This window comes from Mastigoproctus giganteus, chromosome 10, assembly GCF_048544385.1.
Source record: "Mastigoproctus giganteus isolate SK-2022 chromosome 10, ASM4854438v1, whole genome shotgun sequence".
Classification (NCBI taxonomy): domain Eukaryota; kingdom Metazoa; phylum Arthropoda; class Arachnida; order Uropygi; family Thelyphonidae; genus Mastigoproctus; species Mastigoproctus giganteus.
In genome coordinates, this window is record NC_143584.1 from 221,858,624 (window position 1) to 221,884,038 (window position 25,415).

Sequence of the window (25,415 nt, forward strand, 5' to 3'; positions counted from 1 at the left end):
AGATCCCTTTCTTCTCTCAAAGGAGACCTTGCATTTTGCTGCAATAAAATATAGCTGTCACTTTTCTGACCATTCTTGAACCTTCTGCCCTGCATCTATCCTACAATCCATCTTAGAACCTTTCCAGCGATTCCAACATGTTCCAGCTTATACAGTAATTTCTCATGAGAAACTGAGTCAAATGCATTGCTAAAATCCAAATAAACTGTGTCAACAGTTTATTTGGATTTTAGCAATGCATTAACTAACCTGTTAAATAATTGCTTAACAGGTTAGTTAAACATGATTTTCCCCTTAACAAAACCATGTTGTACATTTCAGAATGCAATTTCTATCTAAATGTTCCTGGATTACCTCTTGATCATTGCTTCTAACATTTTTCCTACCATTGAAGTCAAACTTACCAGTCTGTAGTTACTGACTTTACTCTTAGAACTGCCTTTATGTATTGTGATACACTGGAATTACATATTACAGAATTTAAATTAACAAAGTATTATGGAAATTAAACTGTTAATAAGACTTTATCCACTAGCAAAGTTAAATTTAAGCTACTGAAGTTACTGGAAAGAATTTAACTTAGCAAAAATACTTTGGAAAATTTATTAAATTTATAAAATATATTAGTAGAAATTAATTTCACAAAATTACCAAAGTAAGATTTAAAAATTACCAAAATTAAATTTAAACTAAGTTTAAACAAAAAATTTGTCTACCAGACACCTGATGTTAATTCTCTTCAGGAGCCAAATTAAAACACATTTGCTTTCTTTGACTGCTTACAGCAGAATGATTACGTTTACAACCTTCTGATACTTGTGGTATGAGATACTTGCACAGCACAAAGTATTTGCTCTTCAAATTTGAAGTTGTTGAAATCTCCCTCTACCAGCATTTTCCCCATAATAAGTATGCATTTCTCTAAGTTTCTCATGATCCCCACCATAAATTAAAATCATATCAGTTAACTCAGCAAATGTAAATAGTAGTGTAGTCTCCAATAATATCAGTTTAATGAATACTGCAGCATAAGCAAGAGGCAGTTGCCACAGAATTCTGCCACACTGGTGGCAGAATTCTGTGGCAACTGTATATATGCAACTGTATAATTCTGTGGAAAGAGTATATATGCGATAGTATATACTCTGCCACACTGGTTATGTACAGCTAAGTAATTAGCATGATTCATGTTAGTAGAGCACTATTTATGCCGATGTCAGTACTCATGTTTTGTACTGTTTAAAGTCTAATTTACAAAGTTTGTTTTTATGGCAAATTTGAAAATAAAAATGTTTTGCCATTTCACACAGTTTTGTAATTTATGATTAATGTCTAATACCTGAGAACTAAGGAATTTTGAAACATATGCTTATAGGAGCTTTTTCCTCATTTTTAACTGTAGAGTAAGTTTTCCACGCAATTTTGAAACCCTCGTGTTGTAAAACACCCTTTATATATAAGCAATACTTTCAAGATTAGAGAAAATAACAAAAAAAAATTTATAACACGTCTCATTCCGAATAGTTATGGAGCTACTGCTGTTTGAATTTTAAAAAATGGTTACGGAGTTTTCACTGGTAAAAAATAGTAAATTAATATATAAGCAGACAGATACCTAAAATATTTATTCATACTAGGTACACGCCTGCTTATTCTTATTTTATTATTATTTTGAAATCTGTTTTATTTCAGATTAATATTAAATTCTATACCATTTTTTTTTTCTTGTTAAATATAATCTTTCGCATCTTCCAAATAAATAATCAAGAATTAATGCCACATTTATTCTTAATTAAATGCCTTTTTTGTTAACTTTTTATTACTAAACATTCACAAATAACTTTTTTTCACAAATAACTTTTCCCAATTACTTTTTACAGTTTTTATTAATTAATAAGTTTTAATAATATCACCAGAATATCCTTTTCTTGACAGTAAACTTACCTGAGGCATCAGAGCTTCAATGCGGATATTCACTGGGGAATCTGTTTGTGAAGGTTCTTGCCTAATCGTCATCTATATTAAGAAAAATGTAATGAGAAATAAAAAAAAAAAAAAAAAATTTACACCAGACTTCAACATCTCATAACAGCTTTAAATGACTATCAATTTATTCACTAAACACATCTCATTGTTTTAAACAGAGTTCACAATTTGGTACTGTAAAGTCATTGTTATCTCAGACGTATTTAGTGTAAACTTCAGAATTAAGAACCTAGTAGTGAAAATATGAAATTAATGTAGCACCAAGCACATACATTATATGTTGCATATGATTGATTTTATTTATACTAGAAATCTGTTATACAGTGAAATGTTTTCTTGTCTTCTTTACATATTTATAGTGTTATGAAGAGCATTTTTAAATTACAACAACAAAATTATAGGAATAGTCCTACATACAAAACAGTGCCTCCGTAGCCAGGTGGGCAGGAGCAGTAGTGCGTAGCACACGCTTCTTGATTAGACTGGGGTTCAAGCCCATGACCACCAAATACGGAGGATGTGGAAAGGTCAGGGAATGACCACTGCATATCCCCGGAACAATATGGCCTTAGTTGCTAATGCTCCTAAAAACCAAACCAAATAACAAACAAACATACAAAACAAGTAAACAGTTCATATAAACATATGTCTGATTCTAAATGGTTACAAGGCTATGGCTGTTTGAATTTTGAAAAATGGATATGGAGTTTTGGATGGTAAAAAATAATAAAAATAAATAAGAAAAGGCAGACACATACCTAAAAAATGCTTATTTATACTAGGTATGTTTTTACTTTTTCTAATTTATTTCTCTATTATTTTAACCATTAAAATCTTCACAGCCTTGTTTAAAAATTCTGATGAACACAGCACCATAACTGAACTGGACATAGGTTTATAAGAACTTTTTTAAAAAACAGAGCTTGCTTACATTACAGGGATCTCTCAAGACTACAAAATATGGATGATTTTATACTGTATTATGTACAAACAGGCTTAAAAGCATTTATTAGCTCATTTAGCCCAATTTAGCCCTGTTTAAAAGTAGACAGAATCTAAAGCAGCGCACCACTGTATGTAATGTTCAGTTAGTTTGGTGTAATATTAGCATGGGAAAACTAAAATGAGAGTAGGAGTCTGCTATAGGTCAAATGAGTGTGATGAGTATAATGAAACTATACAGACAGGGAGCATTCAGTAGATCAGAATGTCTTATAAGACTGGAACTTGTGGGTTGGTCACTCAACACAATAGTAGAAATTTTCTGGATTTATTGGATGACTGTTTTCTATAGCAGCATGTTAGAGAGGAAAACAAGAAAAACCAATAGTTCCGAGTGAGATGATTATCAGCAGTGACTCTTCATGCATTAAAGAATATTCAGACAAAGGAAACCATTATGTGGCAATGATCATAATATATGGAATCTACTTAAGGGTAAAGGAAAGGAATTTTGCTTTTATAAAAATGACTATGGCATCCTTAGTTTTTAAATTCCTTTCAGTGGGACCAAATGATGATGTTACCATTGCAAACGTTTTGATACCATTCCACACGAAAGACTGCTGTACAGATTGGAGCAGTGTGACATTAGGGGCAAGTTACTGCTATGGATAAAGGAATGGTTGAGTGGCAGAAGCTGAAGGTGGTTAAGAATGAACACTGCTCTTTTTGGATTAATGTTAATGGTAGAGTCCATAAGGTTCAGTGCTGGGCCCCTCACTGTTTACAATATTTATTAATGATACTGATGAAGGCATATTAAGCTTACTACCTAAGTTTGCAGATGATGCAAAGGTTGGCAGGGTGTTAATCACAGGAATCAAGGCATACTAGTGCAGCAAGATCTAGAAAAATGAGGCAGATGGGTTGAGAAGTGGCTATTGAGGTTTAACATTGTTGTTAAATGCAAGACACTATATATGGGCAGCAGTAATCTCAAAATAACGTATCACTTAGGCGATACCACACTTAAGGTGACAGAGAGTGAGAGACCTAAGGGTAACTGTACAGACAGGCTGTTAAGACAGCTCATATGGTTTTGTCAGAGTATGCAGGAGTTTTGCCAGCAGAGCAAGGAAGTGATTATCCCACTGTACAAGGTAATGATAGGCCATGTCTTGAGTACATTGTACAGATCTGGAAGGCTAATTTTTTTAAAAAATGTTGATCTCTTGAAACAGGCACTGCAAAGAGCAACCAGATTAGTCAAGGGCACAAAGGGGTACTCTTACCACAAAAGACTTTGGTTTTGTAAGCAGCAGTTCTTAGAAACAAGGAACTAGTGAGGAGACTTGACTGAAGTTTTTAAAGTTTTAAATCGATTGAGTAAACTTAATGACATTGATATTATAGTTGGAGAAGGATGTTACACTATGGTTTTCCATGGAATCTAGATTTCTATAAATGACCATTCTTATACCATGTGAATATTAAGACAGTTTATTCAGCTATTAACTATATTACTGATCTAAATCACAGAACTACTGAACTAAATCACAGCGATTTAGTTAATAACTAAATAAACTATCTTAATATTCACTGGTATAAGAGTGGTCATTACAGAAATTTAGATGTTGATATTCTTACTCTTTCTTGAGCAACACACAGACACACATAGAGGGACACAAACTTAAATTGAAAAAGATGGTGGCAGGATAGATGTGCAAAAATTTGCTTTTAGTCAGTGATTAATTGTTTGAACTAACTACCATCTAGTGTTGTGGAAGTGGGTAGTTTGAATAAATTTAAATAGGAATTAGACATATTATTTATTATTAGAAGGGATGGCTTATGCTGTATAAGCATGCTTCCTTGCATCATTTTCAACTAGTAGTAATAATAACAATGAAAACTAGGGATAGTAATCTCAAACCAGTGAAATGGAGCAATGCAAGCATTTACTGAGTACATTATTAGTGCTTACATAAATGATGTAAAGAGCTTGTTTTTGGTTTGTTTTTTTTTGAATTTTGCAGAAGAAACTAAAGTTTCTTCTGCTAAGGTCATATACAGTGTCAGTATATTGTATTTATAAATTCATATACAGTCGAACTTCCGTATAACGAATTCGATAAATCCAGCGAAAAAATTTGTTATAGAGAAATTTCGTTATACAGAGAATATCTTTTTTTATTAGAAATTGTTATTTAATTAGAAAATTAAAATGAATCTACATTTATTTTTAATGTATTTTATTTCAAAAACACTTTTTACACAATTTTTGCCGGTAAGTATCAGAAATTAAAAAAATCTGTAATTTTCGTTTGCACAGTACAATTGAAAAATGTCTGATTCTCAAAGAAAACCTCACATTTGTTCAGAGCATTAAAAACATTATCAGGAACATTTTCACAAAACTGTAGACCCATACGAACCATTTTAAAAGCGTTAATCATTTCTTCGCGAGTTGGCTTTTCTACGGGTTGTTCTTATTGTCTTCAGCGTCATCATTAATTTCTTTGTGGTCATGGTCGTGTTTAACAATGTTCAGCAGCATTTCATCTTCATTTGAATGTTCTGTTGTAGTCAGATCTTGATCTACATAAACATAACTATCCAGTGTTATTTCATTTTCGATGTTTCCGGACGATTCTAACAATGTCCAAAAGTTTTTCAGTTGTGAAAGGGGCAGTTCATCTTGTTCGTCCAGTTGTTGTTCGACTTCTGTATTCAATGCAAATCCCGCTTTTGAAAAACCATTTTGAATAGTGTATTCAGTGACATTGTTTGTCCAAACTTTTGCCAGTTCAGAGATGCAATCTCTAAGGTTAATTGTAACCTCCAAGTTTCTGTTTTCTGATAACACATTGACAACCTTCATTATTATTCTCTTTCGATAATGAAATTTAAAATTTTTAATAATGCCTTGGTCCATTGGCTGGAGTTTTGATGTCACGTTTGGTGGTAAAAACAACAACTTCACACTTTTAAGTTTGGCAGAAATACTGGCAGGATGTGCCGGACAGTTGTCAGTTACCAACACGATTTCACTTTTTTCTTTTGTTATACGCTTGTCTAGTTTTAATATCCAATCTTCACAGATATCACTTGTCATCCATGCTTTTTTATTAAAAGTGTAGTCGACTTCCAAAGATTTTGTGCCTCAAACATCTTGGGTTTTTTGATTTTCCGATGACTAAAAGTCTTAATTTTTCACTTCCTGTCATATTTGCTCCAACTAGCACAGTGATTCTTTCTTTGCTTTGTTTTCCACCAAAACATTTATCATCCTTAAAAGCAAGTGTTCTATTCGGTAAACATTTAAATAATAAACCCATTTCATCAGCATTAAAAACATCCTTAGGTTCATATTCTTCCAAAATCTTCTTTAAGGTATTGTCCCTCCAACTGTTGCAATCTTCTTCGCTTACATTAACGCTTTCTTCACAAATAACCTTTTCCACAATTCTGTGGTGCTTCTTAAATTTATCCATCCACCCAGTGCTCACATTAAATTCCATATGTCCCAGGGACTGTGCAAATTTCAGAGCTTGTTGCTTAATTATTGGACCCGATATTGGTATATTCTTTTCATGTATCATTTGCACCCATTTTAAAACAGCTTTATCAACATCTTCGTATATACACAACTTAATTTGCTTCTTGTCTGCTCCTCCTTCAATTGCATTTAAAATTGATTTGTGATTTTTTAAAATCGTAGATAAGCTGCTTGCAGGTATGCCATATTTCTCCGCAATATCTTTTTTCTTAAAACCCTGGTCAATATCATGAAGAATCTTTACTTTATCATTAATACTTAAACACTTTCTCTTCAACATTGTTTCCGCAAATGTAAAAATTACTGGACTGCAGCTCTTGCTGATGCATACACTGCAAACTTCGTTGTGCTGGCCATATAATGAATTGTTAGTACCGCCTACTCGTTTGCTTGCCAATTCAACAGTATCACGTGACCTTTCCTATCACTTTGAAGAAATATACGACTTTCATTCATATATACACAAAAAAATTTACGGTTAATGTATGCTGTATGTTACTTTTCAGAAAAAAAAAAAACAAAACAAAACAAGAGCATATAGCCTATGTGATCGATGACAAATTGTTCTAAGAGAACAAAATTAAAAAAAATTCATGAAAACCATGTACTGGGAGTCCAGTTAGATGAGAACGGACATATCATATAATGATTGACAGGAAAGTCACATGGTACGGTTGGGGTGAGAAGTGAATGTCACTCATTAGGCGTTACTAAAAACCGACTATGGTAGCACTCTATGTATTGCCGCCGCAGCACGCTAAACGCTTACCGCAGCGAATTTCGTTTTCCCCTGAGCCAACATTAATTTACAAACCTACCCTATTTATTGTAAAGTTTATGACCACTTTTAAGAAAACCCACTTAGTTTTATAACTGTAACAAAAATGAAACAAAGACCCTCTTACGGGCATCAATGGCCACAAGTATTCACTAAAAGGATGATTAATTCCAGATGCTAATGCGCAATTTTGGAGGGAAGGAGTCCGTATATTTGAGCGGCTGTTTAGCAGTATATGCTTGAAAATCTTCAAAAATACTTTTACTAATTTTTTTAAAAATTCATTATAGAGAGACTAACACTTCGCTATATGGGGTTAATTTTACATGTAATTTCTTTTCAAAGTACAATGTTTTGCAAAAAAATTCGTAATATAGAGAAATTCGTTAAATAGAAGTTCCACTGCATTTGATAAATAGCTTGCTGTTTTAGGATGAAAAACTGAAGGACTTAACTAAAATGGAGTTTTTCATGTTGAAAAAACTTTGGTCTTTTTCATATGGCGAGCGAGAGAGAGAGAGAGAGAGAGAGATGTAGAAAATTGTAAACCATGAAGTAGAGAATGAATATAGTAGAAAAGCTTGAAAAAAGATTATTAAAGTTCTTAGAATTAAAAGATAAATGTATTATTTGCAAAATTTAGTTTTCCAGTATTTTTAAAGTTGGTAAATCAAACTATCATAAGTTGCATGAATCAAAGAAAAAAAAAAAAATTTTTAAATGAAACATTTAATTAAAATAATTATCGAACACTTACACTCATTAATAAAGTTCTCTTCATGTTATACTCTGAATTTTAATCTTGATAAAGATGTCAAAGTCACAGTAAAAAGTATCTGGTAACTTTCTAACTTTGCTATCATAAATGAGAACAGTCACTAGAGGGACCAATAGCACCAACTTATACTATGAAAACTGCCAAATGAACATTAATTGTGGTTAAATAAACTGAAAATTTAAGTTGGAAAAGCTGTATGGCAGATTGTAAAAATTAAGTCTGTAATTTTAATTAAACATTAAATTTAATAAACACATAATAAAACCTCGTCAATGTATATAAATTTGTTCTGAATAATTTTATGATTTTGTTTTGAAAACTCAATCAGTCAGAAAATGGTTTAAAAATAGTTAAGCAAAGTAAAAATTTTAGGTTTTATAAATAACTTTTATCTAATTCTTTTATATAAAGGGATGGAGATCACTACTGCTGATGACACTGATATTCGGGTGACACTCAAGTCAAGTGGACGCAATTTTGGCAAAGTCAGTATGGTCTGTGACAGCCAAATCCTCTGCTTGCACCTTCACGATGGTGGGGCTGTTAGTAATCCTGGGTATAACCTCCATGCACAAGCACACAGTGGGTGACCATCCAGGTGTGAACCAACGTAAGCAGGGGTTGAGGTATGGCGCCCACACCAGATGGAGGAATGCCACCCCTCTGTGTTACCAGGCAGTACTAGGTGGTAGATGACTCTCATCAACCGGTGAAATACCACCACTTTGCTTATTGGAGGCTTGAAGTGGTGGAACCCATGTTTAGTCTCCAGAGCTAAGTTCCTGTCAACCCTTCCCCATCTCTTCCATCATGCAGTATGATTGATGACTTTTGAGGTTATGATGAACATCGTTGTGAGATCCAATCTTCCTTACATTTCGATGGTACAGCTCTAAAATGGTGTTTGCAGGCTAGCCGCTGGTTAGTACACCGGACCGAACCTATTGGTAACTCTCCAGGAGGCTTCTGGATCAGCTAGTGTATAATCTTGCTACCTCTAATCTGCCAGATAGTGACTGGAGGGAGTCCGAGTAGTGTGTATGCGGTTGGCATTGTTGAGGCCATGTTATGTCAAGGATCTGGGTATATTCTTACCATGTGTACGGGCACCTCCGTAGCCAGGTGGTAAGGAGAAGCAGTGCGTAGCACACGCTTCTTGAACCGGGGTTCGAGCCCATCACCACCAAATACGGAGGATGCGGAAAGGTCAGGGAATGACCACCGCATATCCCGGAGCAATATGGTATTAGTTGCTAATGCTCCTAAAAACCAAATAACAAACAAACAAACCATGTGTACGCCATATCCAAAATTTCATTACTTCATACAGCATGTCCCACCCACTTTTTCTTACTATTGAATATACCATGAATTGTCAAACTAATAGAGTAAGCTTATCTGCGAAAATATCTAAACCTCCCAAACACTTCCTAATTCATTTCACAAATATACATGGGTCTCAATTCTAATCTCAATGATGTCCATTTCCACTTGCAGTCTGCCTAACCCCATGTACTTTTTCTGACAGAATCTCAGTTATCGGTTGATTCAACTACTGCTCATCTCAGTTGGCCAAATTATTCGCTGTATGATTCCTTTCATATGTCCGTTCCAATATTCCCTGTCAGAGACTTGGTAATTTGGAATCTCCTCTTTCCGATCTTTTCTAGCTTAAAATCTCTCTACCTCATTGTGTCAAATTCATCTCTTGTCTCTACCATTCTCCCAACTCCACTAATCACTTGGAGCTCTTTGACTTCCTCTCTTTGCAACATAACTTTCTCCAGTGCAACATTCCTAACAGTGAGGTAATTTTCCTTGGTGATTTTAATGTTCACCACTCCAGCTGGCTTCCGTTTTCTAGTCACACCGACCCAGCAGGTCGAGATGCTGAGGCTTTTGCAATTACTAATGATGATGTTACCAACAGCAAATTCGAAATGGGAAGCATTCAAAGAACTTATCTTGGAAGCTACTAGGCTTTACATACCAACTAAGAAATATTGTTCAAGATTTAGGCCTAAGTGGATGTCAGATGAACTAATGAGACATATGGCACAGAAGAAAAATGCATGGGACACATACAAATTAACACGTGACACAGAAGCCTATGATAGATACAAGTTGTTCTGTAACAAAGTTACAAAGGAGGTTAGGCAGGCGAAGGCAGATTACGAGAAATCTTTGGCAAGGGATGCAAAGAAAAACAGCAAAGAGTTCTTTACTTATGTAAATTCTAGAAGGAAGGGGTTTGTTTGTTTGTTTGGTTGGTTTTTTAGGAGCATTAGCAACTAAGGCCATATTGCTCCGGGATATGCGGTGGTCATTCCTTGACCTTTCCGCATCCTCCGTATTTGGTGGTGACGGGCTCGAACCCCGGTCTAATCAAGAAGCGTGTGCTACGCACTGCTGCTCCTTCCCACCTGGCTACGGAGGCGCCCTAGAAGGAAGGGGATGAATCAGATTGTTCCACTTGACATCGATGGGTCAACTGTTGATGATCCTGCTCAGGTAGCTAACAAACTAAATGAATATTTTGCATCGACATTCACACATGAGGAGTTATTCAGCAAAGGGAATGCCAGAGGTGTATTCAACTCTGGCAGTAAGCTAGAGAATCTTGTAATAACTGAGAGTAAAGTGGAGGAGAAATTGTTGAAGATAAATACAAGAAAGGCACCTGGGGTGGATGGGATCTATCCAGTTATATTAAAGGAGGCAGCAAAGGAAGTAAGCAAACCCTTAGCCATAATTATGAGAGTTTCCTTGGACTCAGGGGAAGTACCCATGGACTGGAGATGTGCAAATGTGACCCCAATTCACAAAGGAGGATCAAAGGACGACACAAGTAATTATAGACCTGTTAGTTTAACTTCTGTTCCCGGAAAATTAATGGAGACACTGGTTAAAGAAGCACTGCAGGATCATCTAGACAAGACTTCAGTTATAGCTCAGACACAGCATGGTTTTGTTAAGGGGAAGTCTTGCCTGACCAATTTGATTGGATACTATGATGCGGTCACAAAAGAACTGGATGCAGGGAATAACTTTGATATTATATACTTGGATCTTAGAAAGGCTTTTGATACTGTTGCACATGGAAGACTGCTGCAATTTGTGCAGCAGTGTGGCATTGGAGGCAAATTTCTGCTATGGATAAAGGGGTGGTTGAGGGGGGAAAGACAGAGAGTGATAATCAATGGACACTGCTCATCGTGGGCTAATGTTATTAGTGGAGTCCCTCAGGGTTCAGTATTGGGTCCCTTATTGTTTTCTGTATTTATAAATGATATTGATGATGGTATATCAAGCTTAATGTCCAAGTTTGCAGACGATACAAAGGTTGGCAGGGTTGTCAAGGACACTACTGACACTATGCTACTGCAACAGGATCTGGAAAGGTTGAGCAGATGGGCTGAGAGGTGGCAAATGAAGTTTAACATTGACAAATGTAAAGTACTACATATGGGAAACAGCAACCCCAGAGCAACGTATCAACTCTGTGGTACTACACTGACAGTGGTAGAGAATGAAAGGGACCTGGGGGTGGTTGTGCAGGCAAATATGAAGTTTTCTGAGCAGTGCAGACGGGCTGCAAGAGTAGCTCATGGTGTATTGTCGATGATATATAGGAATTTTTCTAGCAGGGATAAGGAGGTGATTATTCCCTTGTATAAGGCAATGGTCAGGCCTTGAGTACTGTATACAGGTTTGGAGGCCTCATTTCAAGAAGGATGTAGAGATGCTAGAACGAATACAGAGAAGGGCAACAAGATTAGTGAATGGAACAAAGGGGTGCTCTTACGAAGAAAGGCTTAAGTTTTGCAAATTACAGTGTCTGGAGACTACGCACCAGCAAGGTTTTTTTTTTTTTTTTTTTTTTGATTTGATAGTTGTTGGCGCATCGGCTTCTGTGGCCATATTGCACCTCCCAAGGTTTTTGCAGTACTTTGATCCAAGCCCGAGGCGGGAATCGAACCCGCGACCTTTGGGTTGCCGGGCAGGTACTTTACCCACTCGGCCACCAGTAAGGTGATCTGATAGAGGTGTATAAAGCCTTGAATGGTTTGAGCATGCTCAATGCTGATGGGATTCTTCCTCTTGCTCAGAATAATCACCTGAGAGGGCATAAATTCAAATTGAGGAAAGACAGATGTAGGACAGACATGAGGAAATTTGCCTTTAGCCAGCGGGTGGTTGGTTGGTGGAACAGACTTCCATCCCTTGTCGTGGAAGTTGATAGCCTAAATAAGTTTAAGGCTCTGTTGGACAGGTATTTCGAACGAACAGAGGGGTGAAGTGGAAGTGGTCATTTTTTATTTATTTATTTTTTTGGCTGATGCTGCATAAGCTTGCTTTCTTGCATCAAATGCCTCTACTAATGCTAATGCTAATTGTTCATTTACCTACACGAATACTGGACAATCCTAATCATACAGCCAACACGCTTGATCTTTTTCTCACAAACAACCCTTCTAAGTACATGGTCGAAGTGAGAGATCCTTTAGGCACCTCAGATCACAACTTGGTGATTGTCTCTTCCCCAATGGAGCCTTTATCTCGTGGCTATTCCCAACCTCGTATTGTTTGGCATTACAAGAATGCAAAATGGGATGACCTGCAAGATTTCTTTTCTTCTTTTCCTTGGCCGGATTACTGTTTCAAAACTTCTGATATCACTGTATGCTCAGATCGTGTCAGTGAAATTATTCTTGCAGGAATGGAATCCTTTATCCCACACTCCACTTTAAAATCTTGTCCTTTATCTAAACATTGGTTTTCCAATAAATGTGCTAAGGCTGTTCTAGAGAAGAACGTTCCATATCATAATTGGCTTGTTTCTAATTCTTCAGTTTCATTTTCTGTCAACACCAAAGCTCGCAACAATTGTATCAATCAGTTATTAATCAGTCCAAACTAGAGTTTGAACAAGCTAAGAGTAGAAAACTTGCTTTTTGCCCTAATGATAGCTGCGCATTCTGGTCTCTTGCCAAAGCTATTGGCCGCAAATTTTTCCCATCTCTGTCCAAACCAGATGGTTCTGTTGTCACTTCACCCAAGGATAAAGCTGACCTGCTAGCATCCCATTTTTCTTCCAACTCATGTATTAATGATCTTGGTAAAACCCCTCCCACCATTCCCAACATGCTCCATTCAATGCCTTCTGTGGTCTTCGTCAAAAGGATGTCAGAAGGATTTTGACGAATCTTGATGGTAAGAAAGCTCCAGGTCCGATGGTATTTCTCCTGTTCTCAAATCCTGTGCTCCTCTTCTTTGCCGCCTTTTTTTCACTTTCTTATTCCAAAGGTGTTTTTCCTTCTGCTTGAAAATTTGCTCATATCCAGCCAGTTCCTAAAAGGGGTGACAAATCCCTCCCATCCAATTATCGTCCTATTGCAATTACTTCTACTCTTTCTAAAGTAATGGAGAAATCAATTAACCGCCAACTCTTAAACTACCTAGAAACCTTTCGTCTGATCAACGATCGCCAGTACGAATTTCGTCAGTGTCGATCCACTGGTGATATTCTGGCTTATGTTACCCATTTATGGACTAATTCAATGGAAAAGTTCGGTGAAACACAAGCAGTTGATCTAGACATCTCGAAGGCTTTCGATCGTGTTTGGCATAAAGGTCTTCTAAAGAAGCCTCCATCTTATGGTTTGCCAACTGTTTATTGTAATTGGTTATCCAGTTTTCTCTCTGATTGCTCAATGAGGATGATGGTAGATGGCTCTCTGTCTTATAACTTCTCCACTAATGCCAGTGTCCCCTAAGGTTCAGCTCTTTCTCCCACTCTTTTCCTCTTGTATATTAATGACCTTCTTCCATTGACTGGAAATCCTATCCATAGTTTTGTCAATGATAGCACATTGCATTCCACTTTCCATTTTGAGAAACCTTGTCCTGCTGAATCAGCATCAACTTCTCTGAAATCTGCTACCAATTCCTTAAATGCCGATCTCCAGGTAATTCTCCAGTGGAGCAAAGACAACTTAGTTGATTTCAATCCTTCTAAAACTCAGTCTTGTCTTATATCTCGCAAAAAGGATTCTTCCGCTCCTATGCTTATCTTTGGCAACACTGCGATTTCTAGGCAAAATGATATATCTCTTTTGGGGATTACCCTGACTTCTAATCTCTCTTGGCGCAAGCACATTACAAATATTGCTTCCTTTGCATCTAAAGAACTTGGTTTTCTCTTTCGCTCTCACCGTTACTTTTCTTCCAAACGCTCTTTACAAATCACAAATCCGCCCTACCATGGAATATTGTTCCCCCATCTGGGGTGGTTCCGCCAAAACCTCTTTCAGGCTTATTGATTCTGTTCAGAAGAGGGCAGTTAGGTTAATTAATGATTCATCTCTAACAGTCTCTCCACTCACTGTCTCATAGACATACTGTTTCTGCTGCATGCCTCTTCTACAGATATTTACATGGGCACTGTTCTTCTGAATTGGCTTCTATAATTCCCGCTCTTTCTTTCAAAACAGTCCGAACTCATGCCACCACCAGCCAACATACATTTACTGTCCAAGTTCAAACTCACAGAACCAACTTTTCATCTTCCTCATTTATCCATTCAATTGCTGTTTTCTAGAACAACTTTCCTTCATACGTATTTCCTGAAAATTACAGTCTACAGAAGTTCAAGTCCAATGTCGACAAATATCTTCTTTTGTCTTCTCAACCTCCAGCCCAAGTACGGTACTAAGTACTATAGGTTCTAATATCTCTCATGTTTGGGATTTACATAAAATAAAAAACCTACACTAAACTTGGGTGTTAGAAAATTGGGGATAATTTAGACTGTTCATTGCAGACATCGTTGCATCTCTAATATAACTGATTCATCATATAAATAATATGATGAATATAATATTGCATTAAATAAATTTCATTATTCAAAACATAAGGTTTGATGGGCTTGGTAATGAATTCAGGAAATAGCAGTATGTAAATGTCAGGCAGATGTTCCACAAACTACAAATAAGAACTGTTTTTTTGTTTGTTATTTGGTTTTTAGGAGCATTAGCAACTAAGGCCATATTGCTCCGGGAATATGCGGTCGTCATTCCCTGACCTTTCCACATCCTCCGTATTTGGTGGTCACGGGCTCGAACCCTGGTCTAATCAAGAAGCATGTGTTATGCACTACTGCTCCTGCTCACCTGGCTACGGAGATGCCAATAATAATAAGAACTGATGAACATGTCAATCATATCAGGAATGAATGGATGCCTACAGTAGAGATACTGAGTATCACACCATTACAGAGGACAATGCTTTCAAAATCTCTTAACTCAAGGTTCTCAGCATAGATCACCATAAAAAAAAAAAAAAAAAAAAAAGAGAGTTCCTGGAAACTTTCACATACAAAAATATAATACTCTTAACAAGAATATGGACAGGTTAGCTATCCCTCAGCATGGCTAACCCTCTTCTATGATAATAAATATAACCACTGAGCAAATACAACAATTTCTTCATTAACAACAGGGCAGAAGAAACAACTTATAAGATAACTATATACACCTAGTCAAAGAGCAAAGAACATCAGTGCAACTGCCAGCCTTGGTGCCAATCCATAGCCTTCTCAACAAGGATGGAATGGAAGTCAGTTACAAAGAATAACCATATCACCATATGTTTGGCACAGTTGGCAATAAAAAGAGTTTCTTACCTTGCGCTGTAGGCTTCTTAAAAGAGATCTAATCATCTTGGCCAAGGTTCCAACATGTTGTAATAATGTGTCAGTGTGAATTTTAACTTTTAACCACAGAAAAAGGACCCACAATGCTCCAAAATGTCTGGTTATTGCAATTATACACATCTCATTATTGATTAAATGTATTAAATTATGTCTCAAAAATACATGTAGCACAGTTAATTCTTATAATATTCACTACAATAGAAAGCTAAATATACTCACAAGACATTTCTGCAAATTCAGTTGAAAGGCATTTGCCCACAGCACTGTAGGAATGTCCAAAATGAGTTGCATGGGCCCAAAATGGAAGAAGAGGTTGGAAGATGGAACTGTAAATGGTAAACATAACACATATAATAAGATGCAAAATAATTGTTTTCACCTTTTTTGGAATTTTTCAAATTTTTGTTCTGAACGGGAATTAAAATGTTAAAACATCTTAAGTTTTATGAAATAAAGAGCTTCCCACTTTAGTTGTGGTTACAAAAATATATAAATTTGAAAGTGAACTTTTTTTAAATAAAAAGGTTATACACAGAAAAGGGCAAAGACAATTTAGTTGATTGGAATTTATTCCAATGATCTTCAACATGAATTTTGGGAAGCAGTAACCCCAGAGTAAAGTATCAACTGTGTGATACTGCAGTGACAGTGGTAGAGAGTGAAAAGGACCTGGGGGTAATTGTGCAGGCAAATATGAAGTTTTTTGAGCAGTGCAGATGGTCTGCAAGAGTAGCATGGTGTCTTGTCAATGATATACAAGAATTTTTCTAGCAGGGATAAGGAAGTGATTATCCCCTTGTATAAAGCAATGGTCAGGCCTCAGGCCACACCTTGAGTATTGTATACAGGTCTGGAGGCCTCATTTTAAGAAGGATGTAGAGCTGTTGGAACGAGTACAGAGAAGGGCAACAAGATTAGTGAAAGGAACAAAGGGTTGCTCTTACGGAGAAAGGCTTAAGTTTTGGAAATTTGGAATAAGCACCTGCGAGGTGCCTATTCTCCAGACACTGGAGAATAGGCACCTCGCAGGTGCCTATTCTCCAGTGTCTGGAGAATAGGCACCTGCGAGGTGATCTGATTGAGGTGTATAAAGCCTTGAATGGTTTGAGCATGCTCAATGCTTATGGGATTCTTCCTCTTGCTCAGAATAATCGCCTGAGAGGGCATAAATTCAAATTGAGGAAAGACAGTTGTAAGCTAGATGTGTGGAAGTTTGCCTTTAACCAGCAGGTGGTTGATTGCTGGAACAAACTTCCATCTGTCGTCATAGGAATTGATAGCTTAAACAGATTCAAGGCAGAACTAGACAAACATTTGGAGCGAGTGGATGGGTGAAATGAGAGGGGGGGGGGGGTTTGCTTGCTTTCTTGCATCATGTGCCCTTGCTAATGCTGCCCAAAGGTAAATTTCTATGGTTTTATTTCCCCTAGCAGCAAAAACATACCTCCCTCATTCATTTTTTTATTTACCTCTTCAGTGACTTTTCTTGACAAATCTGCTTATGATCTAGATGCTGCCTGCAAAATCAAAAGTTAGGTGCAACATTTTATACACACAGCAGACACAAGCACACAATCTTCTGGTACAGCCAGTCCATAAAGAATTCTCTTTGAGCCACATGATAAAGTGAAAATACCTGTGTAAAAATTCCAACTTGCTGATATCATATTACTGGATGGTTTCCACTATGTATGATTCTCACAAGAAAATACCCAGTTTAATACTTTATTACTTTATGCTGGGTCTCTCTCCCACCGTCAAATTTCAAAGTTCTGTGTCTAATAGATGAAAGTCAGGTGAGCTTGGCATGTAAATTTAAAGTGTGACAGGGTTGTCAGTCATAATTCCCATCATCGATCTCCACAGGCAGGAATAAGAGATGTCACACTGCCCTATTTTTGGTGATGGTGGCTGAGGGGGGAACCTCCATTTATAAATTGGTACATCAATATCTTAATTATGCTACTGGATGTAGAATGTTGTTCCTGGCCTATTGACAGAAACTCAGAAGACTGGTGCCCCTTTCTAGCTGTTAACAATAAATGTGCAAGTGTATTTCCTTAAATATACTTCTTATAAGCTTACATCCTTGCATCATTTTTCCAATACTAATATCAGTAAATTACTTTGTGCTTTTCTACTTTGATTGCTGTTGAACAGTTCAAAAAAAAAAAAAAAAAAAAATACAATGCTCAAAAGTACAGTAGGTGGCATGTCATACTCTCAGATTCAGGGAACTGCTATGGGTGCTCCAGTCAGAATCTGCCTGTTGCCATAAGGCTCTGGTGAAGTTAAGTGCTATGTGTTCACAGTCATTCACAAATAATGCTTGCCCACTGTTAGATAAATTTACCTCTGTACATGCTCCTGGGCACCTACAGAACTGCTAATGCCCTATTTAAGCAGGCATGGTTATCTAACAGTTCCATTGAACTCGGGTGGGGGGGAGGAGATTTCTAAAGTGGAGATAGATCTTGCAAGATGTGGATATCCTCCTCAGGCTCTAGTAAACCATATTGATAATGGAGCACAATATCATGGGTAGTTCAAGTCTATCCAAAGCATGCGCATCCTTATATTGTGGATAGGCTTGGACTGCAAGCTGTGATACTTACCCACAACAAGGTTTTCCTTAGTACTGAGTTTTCATATAGTACACATTTCCCCCACTATCTGGGGTGTTTACAAAGTTAGGGTTGCAGCATCCTCCCCTAGGATGTTACAATCCATCATCATTAATATGAAGATATTTTCCTTGGTTTTTATGAAATGGCCTTGTTTATTGTACAAAATGCCTGCACTACAGAGGTATGCTATGTGAGCAAGTCTGACATTAGAAGACCACAATGCAGAATAAGAGGGGATATTAGGACCACTAATTTTGTTCTATCTGCACTTGCCAAACACTAAACAGCATGACAATCCTAACCTCCTCCTCCCTCCTTGGAATAATCTTTGCATTACTCATTGCTTACACAATTTATTCCTAAGCTTGAGGCTTGAAGCACTTCATATTTTTTACTTCCAGTCCCAATATAAGCTGCACTACAGGGGGAATGTATCTACCCCATTGTGGAATGTACCATTTTACAATGAGTGTGATGCTTTATATAATTCTTTAATAAAATTATCTCAAATCATTCAATGCTGATTGTGACTTGAAATTGTTTTAAATCTTAATTATATCAGCCATGTTTTTTTTTTTTTTTTTTTTTTTGTTAGTTGTTGGCACATCGGCTTCTGTGGCCATAATCCACCTCCCAAAGTTTTTCCATTTTATTCTTATCCAAGCCCGAAGCAGGATTCAAACCCACGACTTTTGGGTTGCCAGGCAGGCAATTTACTCACCTGGCTAGCCCAGTCGGCATCAGCCATGTCTAGCAGTTCTGAAATCCATTCTTGTAGAGCATAAAACATTAAATTAAATGTTTTAAAATAATTGATTACCTGCTCATTTTTAAGCCTAGCCCATTTGTTGCTATTATTACAGCATTACACATAATACTGCTTCATTTAAAAAGCATTAAACTTGCATTTCTGCATCCATAGCTCTTTTGCAGATGGTAGTAGTAGCAGATGCATGTGATGCAAGAAAGCAAGCTTATGTAGCATCTGCCAAAAAAAAAAAAAAAAATCACACATCCATTCCCGCCTTCAATTTATTTAAGCTACAATTTCCACAATGACAGATGGAAGCTTGTTCCAGCAATCAACTACCCTCTAGCTAAAGGCAAATTTGGCACACCTATTCTATAACTGTCTTTCCTCAATTTGAAGTTATGCCCCCTCAGATTTGTAATCTGAGCAAGAGGAAGAATCCCAGTAGAATTTAGCCTGCTCAACCCATTCAAGGCCTTATACACCTCAATCAGATCACCTCGCAGGTGCCTGGTCTCCAGATGCTGCAATTTACAGAACATAATCCTTTCTTGGTAAGACCACCCTTTCATTCCCTTCACCAATCTTGTTGCCCTTCTCTGTACTCGCTCAAGCAAACTCTACATCCTTCCTAAAATGAGGTCTCGGGACTTGTATACAGTACTCAAGTCATGGCTTGACCATTGCCTTATACAAAGGGATAATCACCTCCTTTTCCTTACTAGCAAAATCCTTGTATATCACTGACAATACCCCATGACCTGATCTGCCAGCTTGTCTGCACTGTTCAGAAAATGTCATATCCAACTGCACAATTACTCTCAGGTCTTTTTCATTTTCTACCACCCTAAGTGTATTACCACACAGTTGGTACATTTCTCTGGGGTTACATCTACCTATATGCAGTACTTTGCATTTGTCAATTTTAAACTTCAGTTACCACTTCTCAGCCCATCTGCCCAAATTTTCTAGATCCTGTTGCAGTATCACACTGCCATTACTGTCTTTAACAACCCTGCCAACCTTTGTATCATCTGTAAACTTCGACATTAAGCCTGATATACCTTCATCAATATCATTGATAAATATACAAAACAACAGTGGGTACAACACCAACCCCTGGGGGACTGCACTAATAATATTAGTCCCCGAAGAGCAGTGTCCATTGATTACCATTCAATGTTTTCTCCCACTCAACCACCCTTTTATCTATTGTAGCAACTTACCCTTAATACCATACTGATCTAATCCATTCAGTAGTCTTCTATGTGCAACACTGTCAAAAGTTTTCCTGAAATTCAAGTATATGATATCAAAATTATATTTTGCATCTGGTTCTTTTGTGACATCATAGTATCCAATCAAATTGGTCAGACAAGACTTCCTTAACAAGGAAGTCTTGTCTGACCAATTCATGAGATGCATATAAATCTTGTCTGATTTATATGCATCCCATGAATTTTTCTTGTCTGCCACAAGTCTCATTAGTTCATCTAACATCCCTAAACCTTGAACAGTATTTCTTAATCAGTATGAAAAGCCTAGTAGCTTCCACAATTACTTCCTTGAATGCTTCCCATTTAGAATTTTCTGCCAGTAACATCATCAGTTTGTCTCACTGTATACAATTCAAAAACTGACTGAGACCACTGTATCACCTTTACGGAAGCAAAACCCCATCCCTTTACCCTCGATGGTAGCAATATCTTTAAGTAACTCTCACATCAGTACACTGATATCACTGCCACCCAATGGTTCCAATCTGCAAATTCTTAATGCACAAATATTTGTTATTTGTTAGTTAACTGAAACAGAAATACAGACAACAGCACCCTAGTACCCACTGGCAGTAGGTACTCCCCACCCCCAAAATGCAAGCAGTTGCAGGGGGTTGTTGTTGTTATTTGGTTTTTAGGAGCATTAGCAACTAAGGCCATATTGCTCTTGGGATATGCTGTGGTCATTTCCTAACCTTTCCGTATCCTCTGTATTTGGTGGTCACGGGCTCGAACCCCAGTCTAATCAAGAAGTGTGTGCTATGCACTGCTGCTCCTGCCCACCTGGCTAAGGAGGTGCCAGTTTCAGGGGGATAATCATTTATCTTAAATTTAAATACTTATAAAGCAGCCACTTATGAATATGTCTCATTAATCCCCATTTCCAGTCAACAATGACACTTCACAAATGACATACCATTAATTGATATGGAAGATTTTATTTGTTTAGAGGTTTAATGGAACATCAGCAGTTAAGAAACAATCCACAGGATCTGTGGTTTTAAAGATTCAAAACTATAGAAATTACTCCAGAATGCCATCTTCTACCACTTAAAGTTGAATTAAACAAACTTTACAAAGATGGATTAAATAAAGAGTTGCTCTCTTCACTTCATTTGAGTAAATGCAATTGACATTTGAGTAAATGCAATGAAGAGAACTAACTGCATCTTTTGTGTGATCCCACATAGATTACTATTACTTTAGACAAAAGATAACAGCAGTATGTGAAAAAATAACCATGAGTCTAGTGGCAATGTGCATTGGGTAAGATTCAGAATCAGTTCAGTACTCTGAATTGACTGTTTAACCCTTACTGAACTTCTGTGAAAAGATTTTTAAGTGATTTGATACGCAACTTGTCACAGATTTCAAAAAACTATATTTGTGCTTGACTCTTATTTGAACAAATGTTATGCTATTAACTAATTTATCTCTAATTCATTAATAAATAGTGATTTTGTGCATATACACAAGTTAGAAACAATAATCAACATACCTGGTAAATCCATCTCTCCAGGAAGATAATAAGTAGTCATTTCCATGTGCATGGTTTTCATATCTGGTGGCAGGTGTAGACTTCTGTTTGATGACATGAATTTTTCTAGTGAGTGTTTTTTTGATGCTGTGGAAGTGGAAACTTTGTAAACTGTGAAATCCTCAAGGCGAAGGATAAAGCAACTGGCCATCAAATATTTAATATTCCATTGCATTGAGGATTTTCTACTTTGTACTACACTACTTTGTCGGCTAATATCTGGTGTTTGGGCTTCAGAATTTGAACAACTTGCAGTGCTTGACTTACGTACTAAAGTTTGCTTTTCTTCAGAAGCATTTTCAAAACCAGAAACAGAATTAGTTCCGGCCTAATGAAAGAAAAATGAGATAATAAAAAATTTAACACATCAGCAAGTAGCTTTAGAATTAATCTGTTGAGAAAAGGATATTACATAGTTTTTAACAACATAACTGAAGAAAACAATGGTCAGACTTCTGGCAATTTTTGACTGGCACAGATACCTGTTCATCTGGGTGAAAATCAACTATTTTCTTTCTTGGTGACATTAGTGAAACTGACATACTACTAGGTCTGTGACTGTGGCAGAGGTGGAGGAACAAAAAGTTTTGTACTTCTGATATACAGAATAAATTCCAAAGAGAATCTAGAAATACTGCACATCTATTTGGTTTACTGATAATTCTGGATATTGGGCAAATTTGTAACCTTTCTGAAGGTACTTCACAAAGGTTACAAATCTGGTTCTATTGGCGTTCTAATTTGCTTCATCAGGCTTCTACAAGGAGGGGATACACTTAAATAGAAAGGGTGCAAGAATATTTGCTGATGCTATCAAGGCAGAGTTAGGTGGGTCGGAAAACTGCTAGCTTGGGGGGATACACGGACTAATAGATTAACGGTAGCCGGTGGCAGAGGTAAAAGTGATTCTTGCAATACTTCTATTGAAATGCAATTGGGCAGCAGCCTGGAAAGCAAGGCAATGGGAATTTCCAGGACTGCTAGGAGTCATAGTGGAAAAAGTAAATACATGGGCTGTGTTAGGGTACTAAGAGTAGAAACAGGTGCATGTATACTTGCATGTACATCAATGCTAGGAGTATAGTTAATAAATTCGATGAGCTTGAAGTGCTAGTCAAGACATCAAAGGCACATATATTTGGGATATCAGAGACATGGTGTTAAACAGACATAATAATGTGTACAGAAAGGATAGACAGGACAAGAGGGGAGGAGGGTTATGCTGTTAGCTAAGAAACACATAAAATCTAAGGAAGTGCATCCAATTGATGTTGGTGGACAATGCAATGTTGAGTCTGTTTGGTGTGACATAAGCACTGGGAAAGGAAAAATGAGAGTAGGTGTGTGTTATAGGCCTAATGAATCTGATGAGTATAATGAGCAGTTGTGCAGAGAAATAGAGTGGGCCAGTAAATTAGAGTGTCTTATAATGGGGGATTTTAATTTCCCGGATATTGATTGAAATTTGTAGGTTGGTCACTCACTAGCAAGGCTTTTGTGAATTTATTGGATGATTGTTTTCTACAGCAGCATGTTCGGGAGGCAACTAGAGGGAGTAATACTCTTGATCTGATTATCAGTAGTGATTCTTCATGCATTAAGAATCTGCAGATAAAGGAACCACTAGGTGGCAGTGATCGAAGTGTGCTGAAGTGGGATTTACTCAAAGAAGTAACTACCATCAGGGGTAAAGGGAAGGGTTTTTGCTTTCGTAAAGGTGACTACGGTGGTCTGAGACAGTTTTTAAATTCTTTACGGTGGAACAAACTGATGATGTTACCAACAGCAAATTCAAAATGGGAAGTATTCAAAGAATTAATCTTGGAAGCCACTAGGCTTTTCATACCAGCAAAGAAATCTTGTTCACGATTTAGGCCTAAATGGATGTCAGATGAACTAATTAGACATGTGACAGAGAAGAAAAATGCATGGGATACATATAAATTAACATGTGACACAGAAGCCTATGATAGATATAAGCTGTAACTTGGTCTGTTGTTGTTGTTGTTGTTGTTGTTTGGTTTTTAGGAGCATTAGCAACTAAGGCCATATTGCTCTGGAATATGCGGTGGTCATTCCCTGACCTTTCCGCATCCTCCATATTTGGTGGTGACGGGCTTGAACCCTGGTCTAATCAAGAAGCGTGTGGTACGCACTGCTGCTCCTTCCCACCTGGCTATGGAGGCGCCACTTGGTCTATAACCAAGTCACAAAGGAGGTTAGGCAGACGAAGGCAGATTACGAGAACTCTTTGGCAAAGGATGCAAAGAAAAACAGCAAAGAGTTCTTTACTTATGGAAACTCTAGAAGGAAGGGGATGAATCAGATTAGTCCACTTGATACCAATGGTTCAACTGTTGATGATCCTGCTCAGGTAGCTAACAAACTGAATGAATATTTTGCATCGAAATTCACACATGAGGAGTTATTCAGGGAGGGGAATGCCAGAGGTGTATTCGACTCTGACAGTAAGCTAGATAATCTTGTAATAACTGAAAGTAAAGTGGAGGAGAAATTATTGAAGATAAACACAAGAAAGGCACCTGGGGTGGATGGAATCTATCCAGTTATATTAAAGGCAGCAGCAAAGGAAGTAAGCAAGCTCTTAGCCATAATTATGAGAGCTTCCCTGGAGTCAGAGGAGGTACCCATGCACTGGAGATGTGCAAATGTAACCCCAATCCACAAAGGAGGATCAAAGGGGGGAGACAGGTAATTACAGACCTGTTAGTTTCACTTTTGTTCCAGGGAAATTAATGGAGGCACTGGTTAAAGAAGCATTGCAGGATCATCTAGACAAAACTTCAGTTATAGCTCGGACACAGCGTGGGTTTGTTAAGGGGAAGTCTTGTCTGACTAATTTGATTGGATACTCTGATGTAGTCACAAAGGAACTGGATGCAAAGAATAACTTTGATATCATATATTTGGATCTTAGAAAAGTCTTTGATACTGTTGCACACGGAAGACTGCTGCACAAATTGGAGCAGTGTGGCATTTGAGACAAATTGCTGCTATGGATAAAGGGATGGTTGAGTGGGAGAAGGCAGAGAGTGGTAATCAATGGACACTGCTCAAGGTGGACTAATGTTATTAGTGGAGTCCCTCAGGGTTCAGTGTTGCGTCCATTGTTGTTTTCTGTATTTATAAATGATATTGATGATGGTATATCAGGTTTAATGTCCAAGTTTGCAGACGATACGAAGGTTGGCAGGGTTATTAATGACAGTACACTGCTGCAACAGGATCTAGAAAAGTTGAGCAGATGAAGTTTAACATTGACAAATGTAAAGTACTACATATGGGAAGCAGTAATCCCAGAGTAACATATCAACTCTGTGGTACCACACTGACAGTGGTAGAGAATGAAAAGGACCTGGGAGTAATTGTGCAGGCAGATATGAAGTTTTCTGAGCAGTGCAGATGGGCTGCAAGAGTAGCTCATGGTGTCTTGTCAATGATATAG

General features: G+C 37.3%; 1 protein-coding gene across 1 annotated transcript in view; it reads right to left on the bottom strand.

Annotated features, from left to right (window-relative positions):
* Positions 1–25,415, bottom strand: part of LOC150079959 (bridge-like lipid transfer protein family member 3B) — a 208,838-nt gene that overhangs the window by 74,427 nt on the left and 108,996 nt on the right. Inside the window, exons 11-13 of the mRNA XM_090384043.1 lie at positions 21,911–22,277; positions 15,977–16,083; positions 1,945–2,016 (exon numbers count right to left, since the gene is read on the bottom strand). Coding sequence (XP_090240169.1) covers positions 1,945–2,016; positions 15,977–16,083; positions 21,911–22,277 — 546 coding nt within the window. The remainder of the gene's footprint in view (positions 1–1,944; positions 2,017–15,976; positions 16,084–21,910; positions 22,278–25,415) is intronic.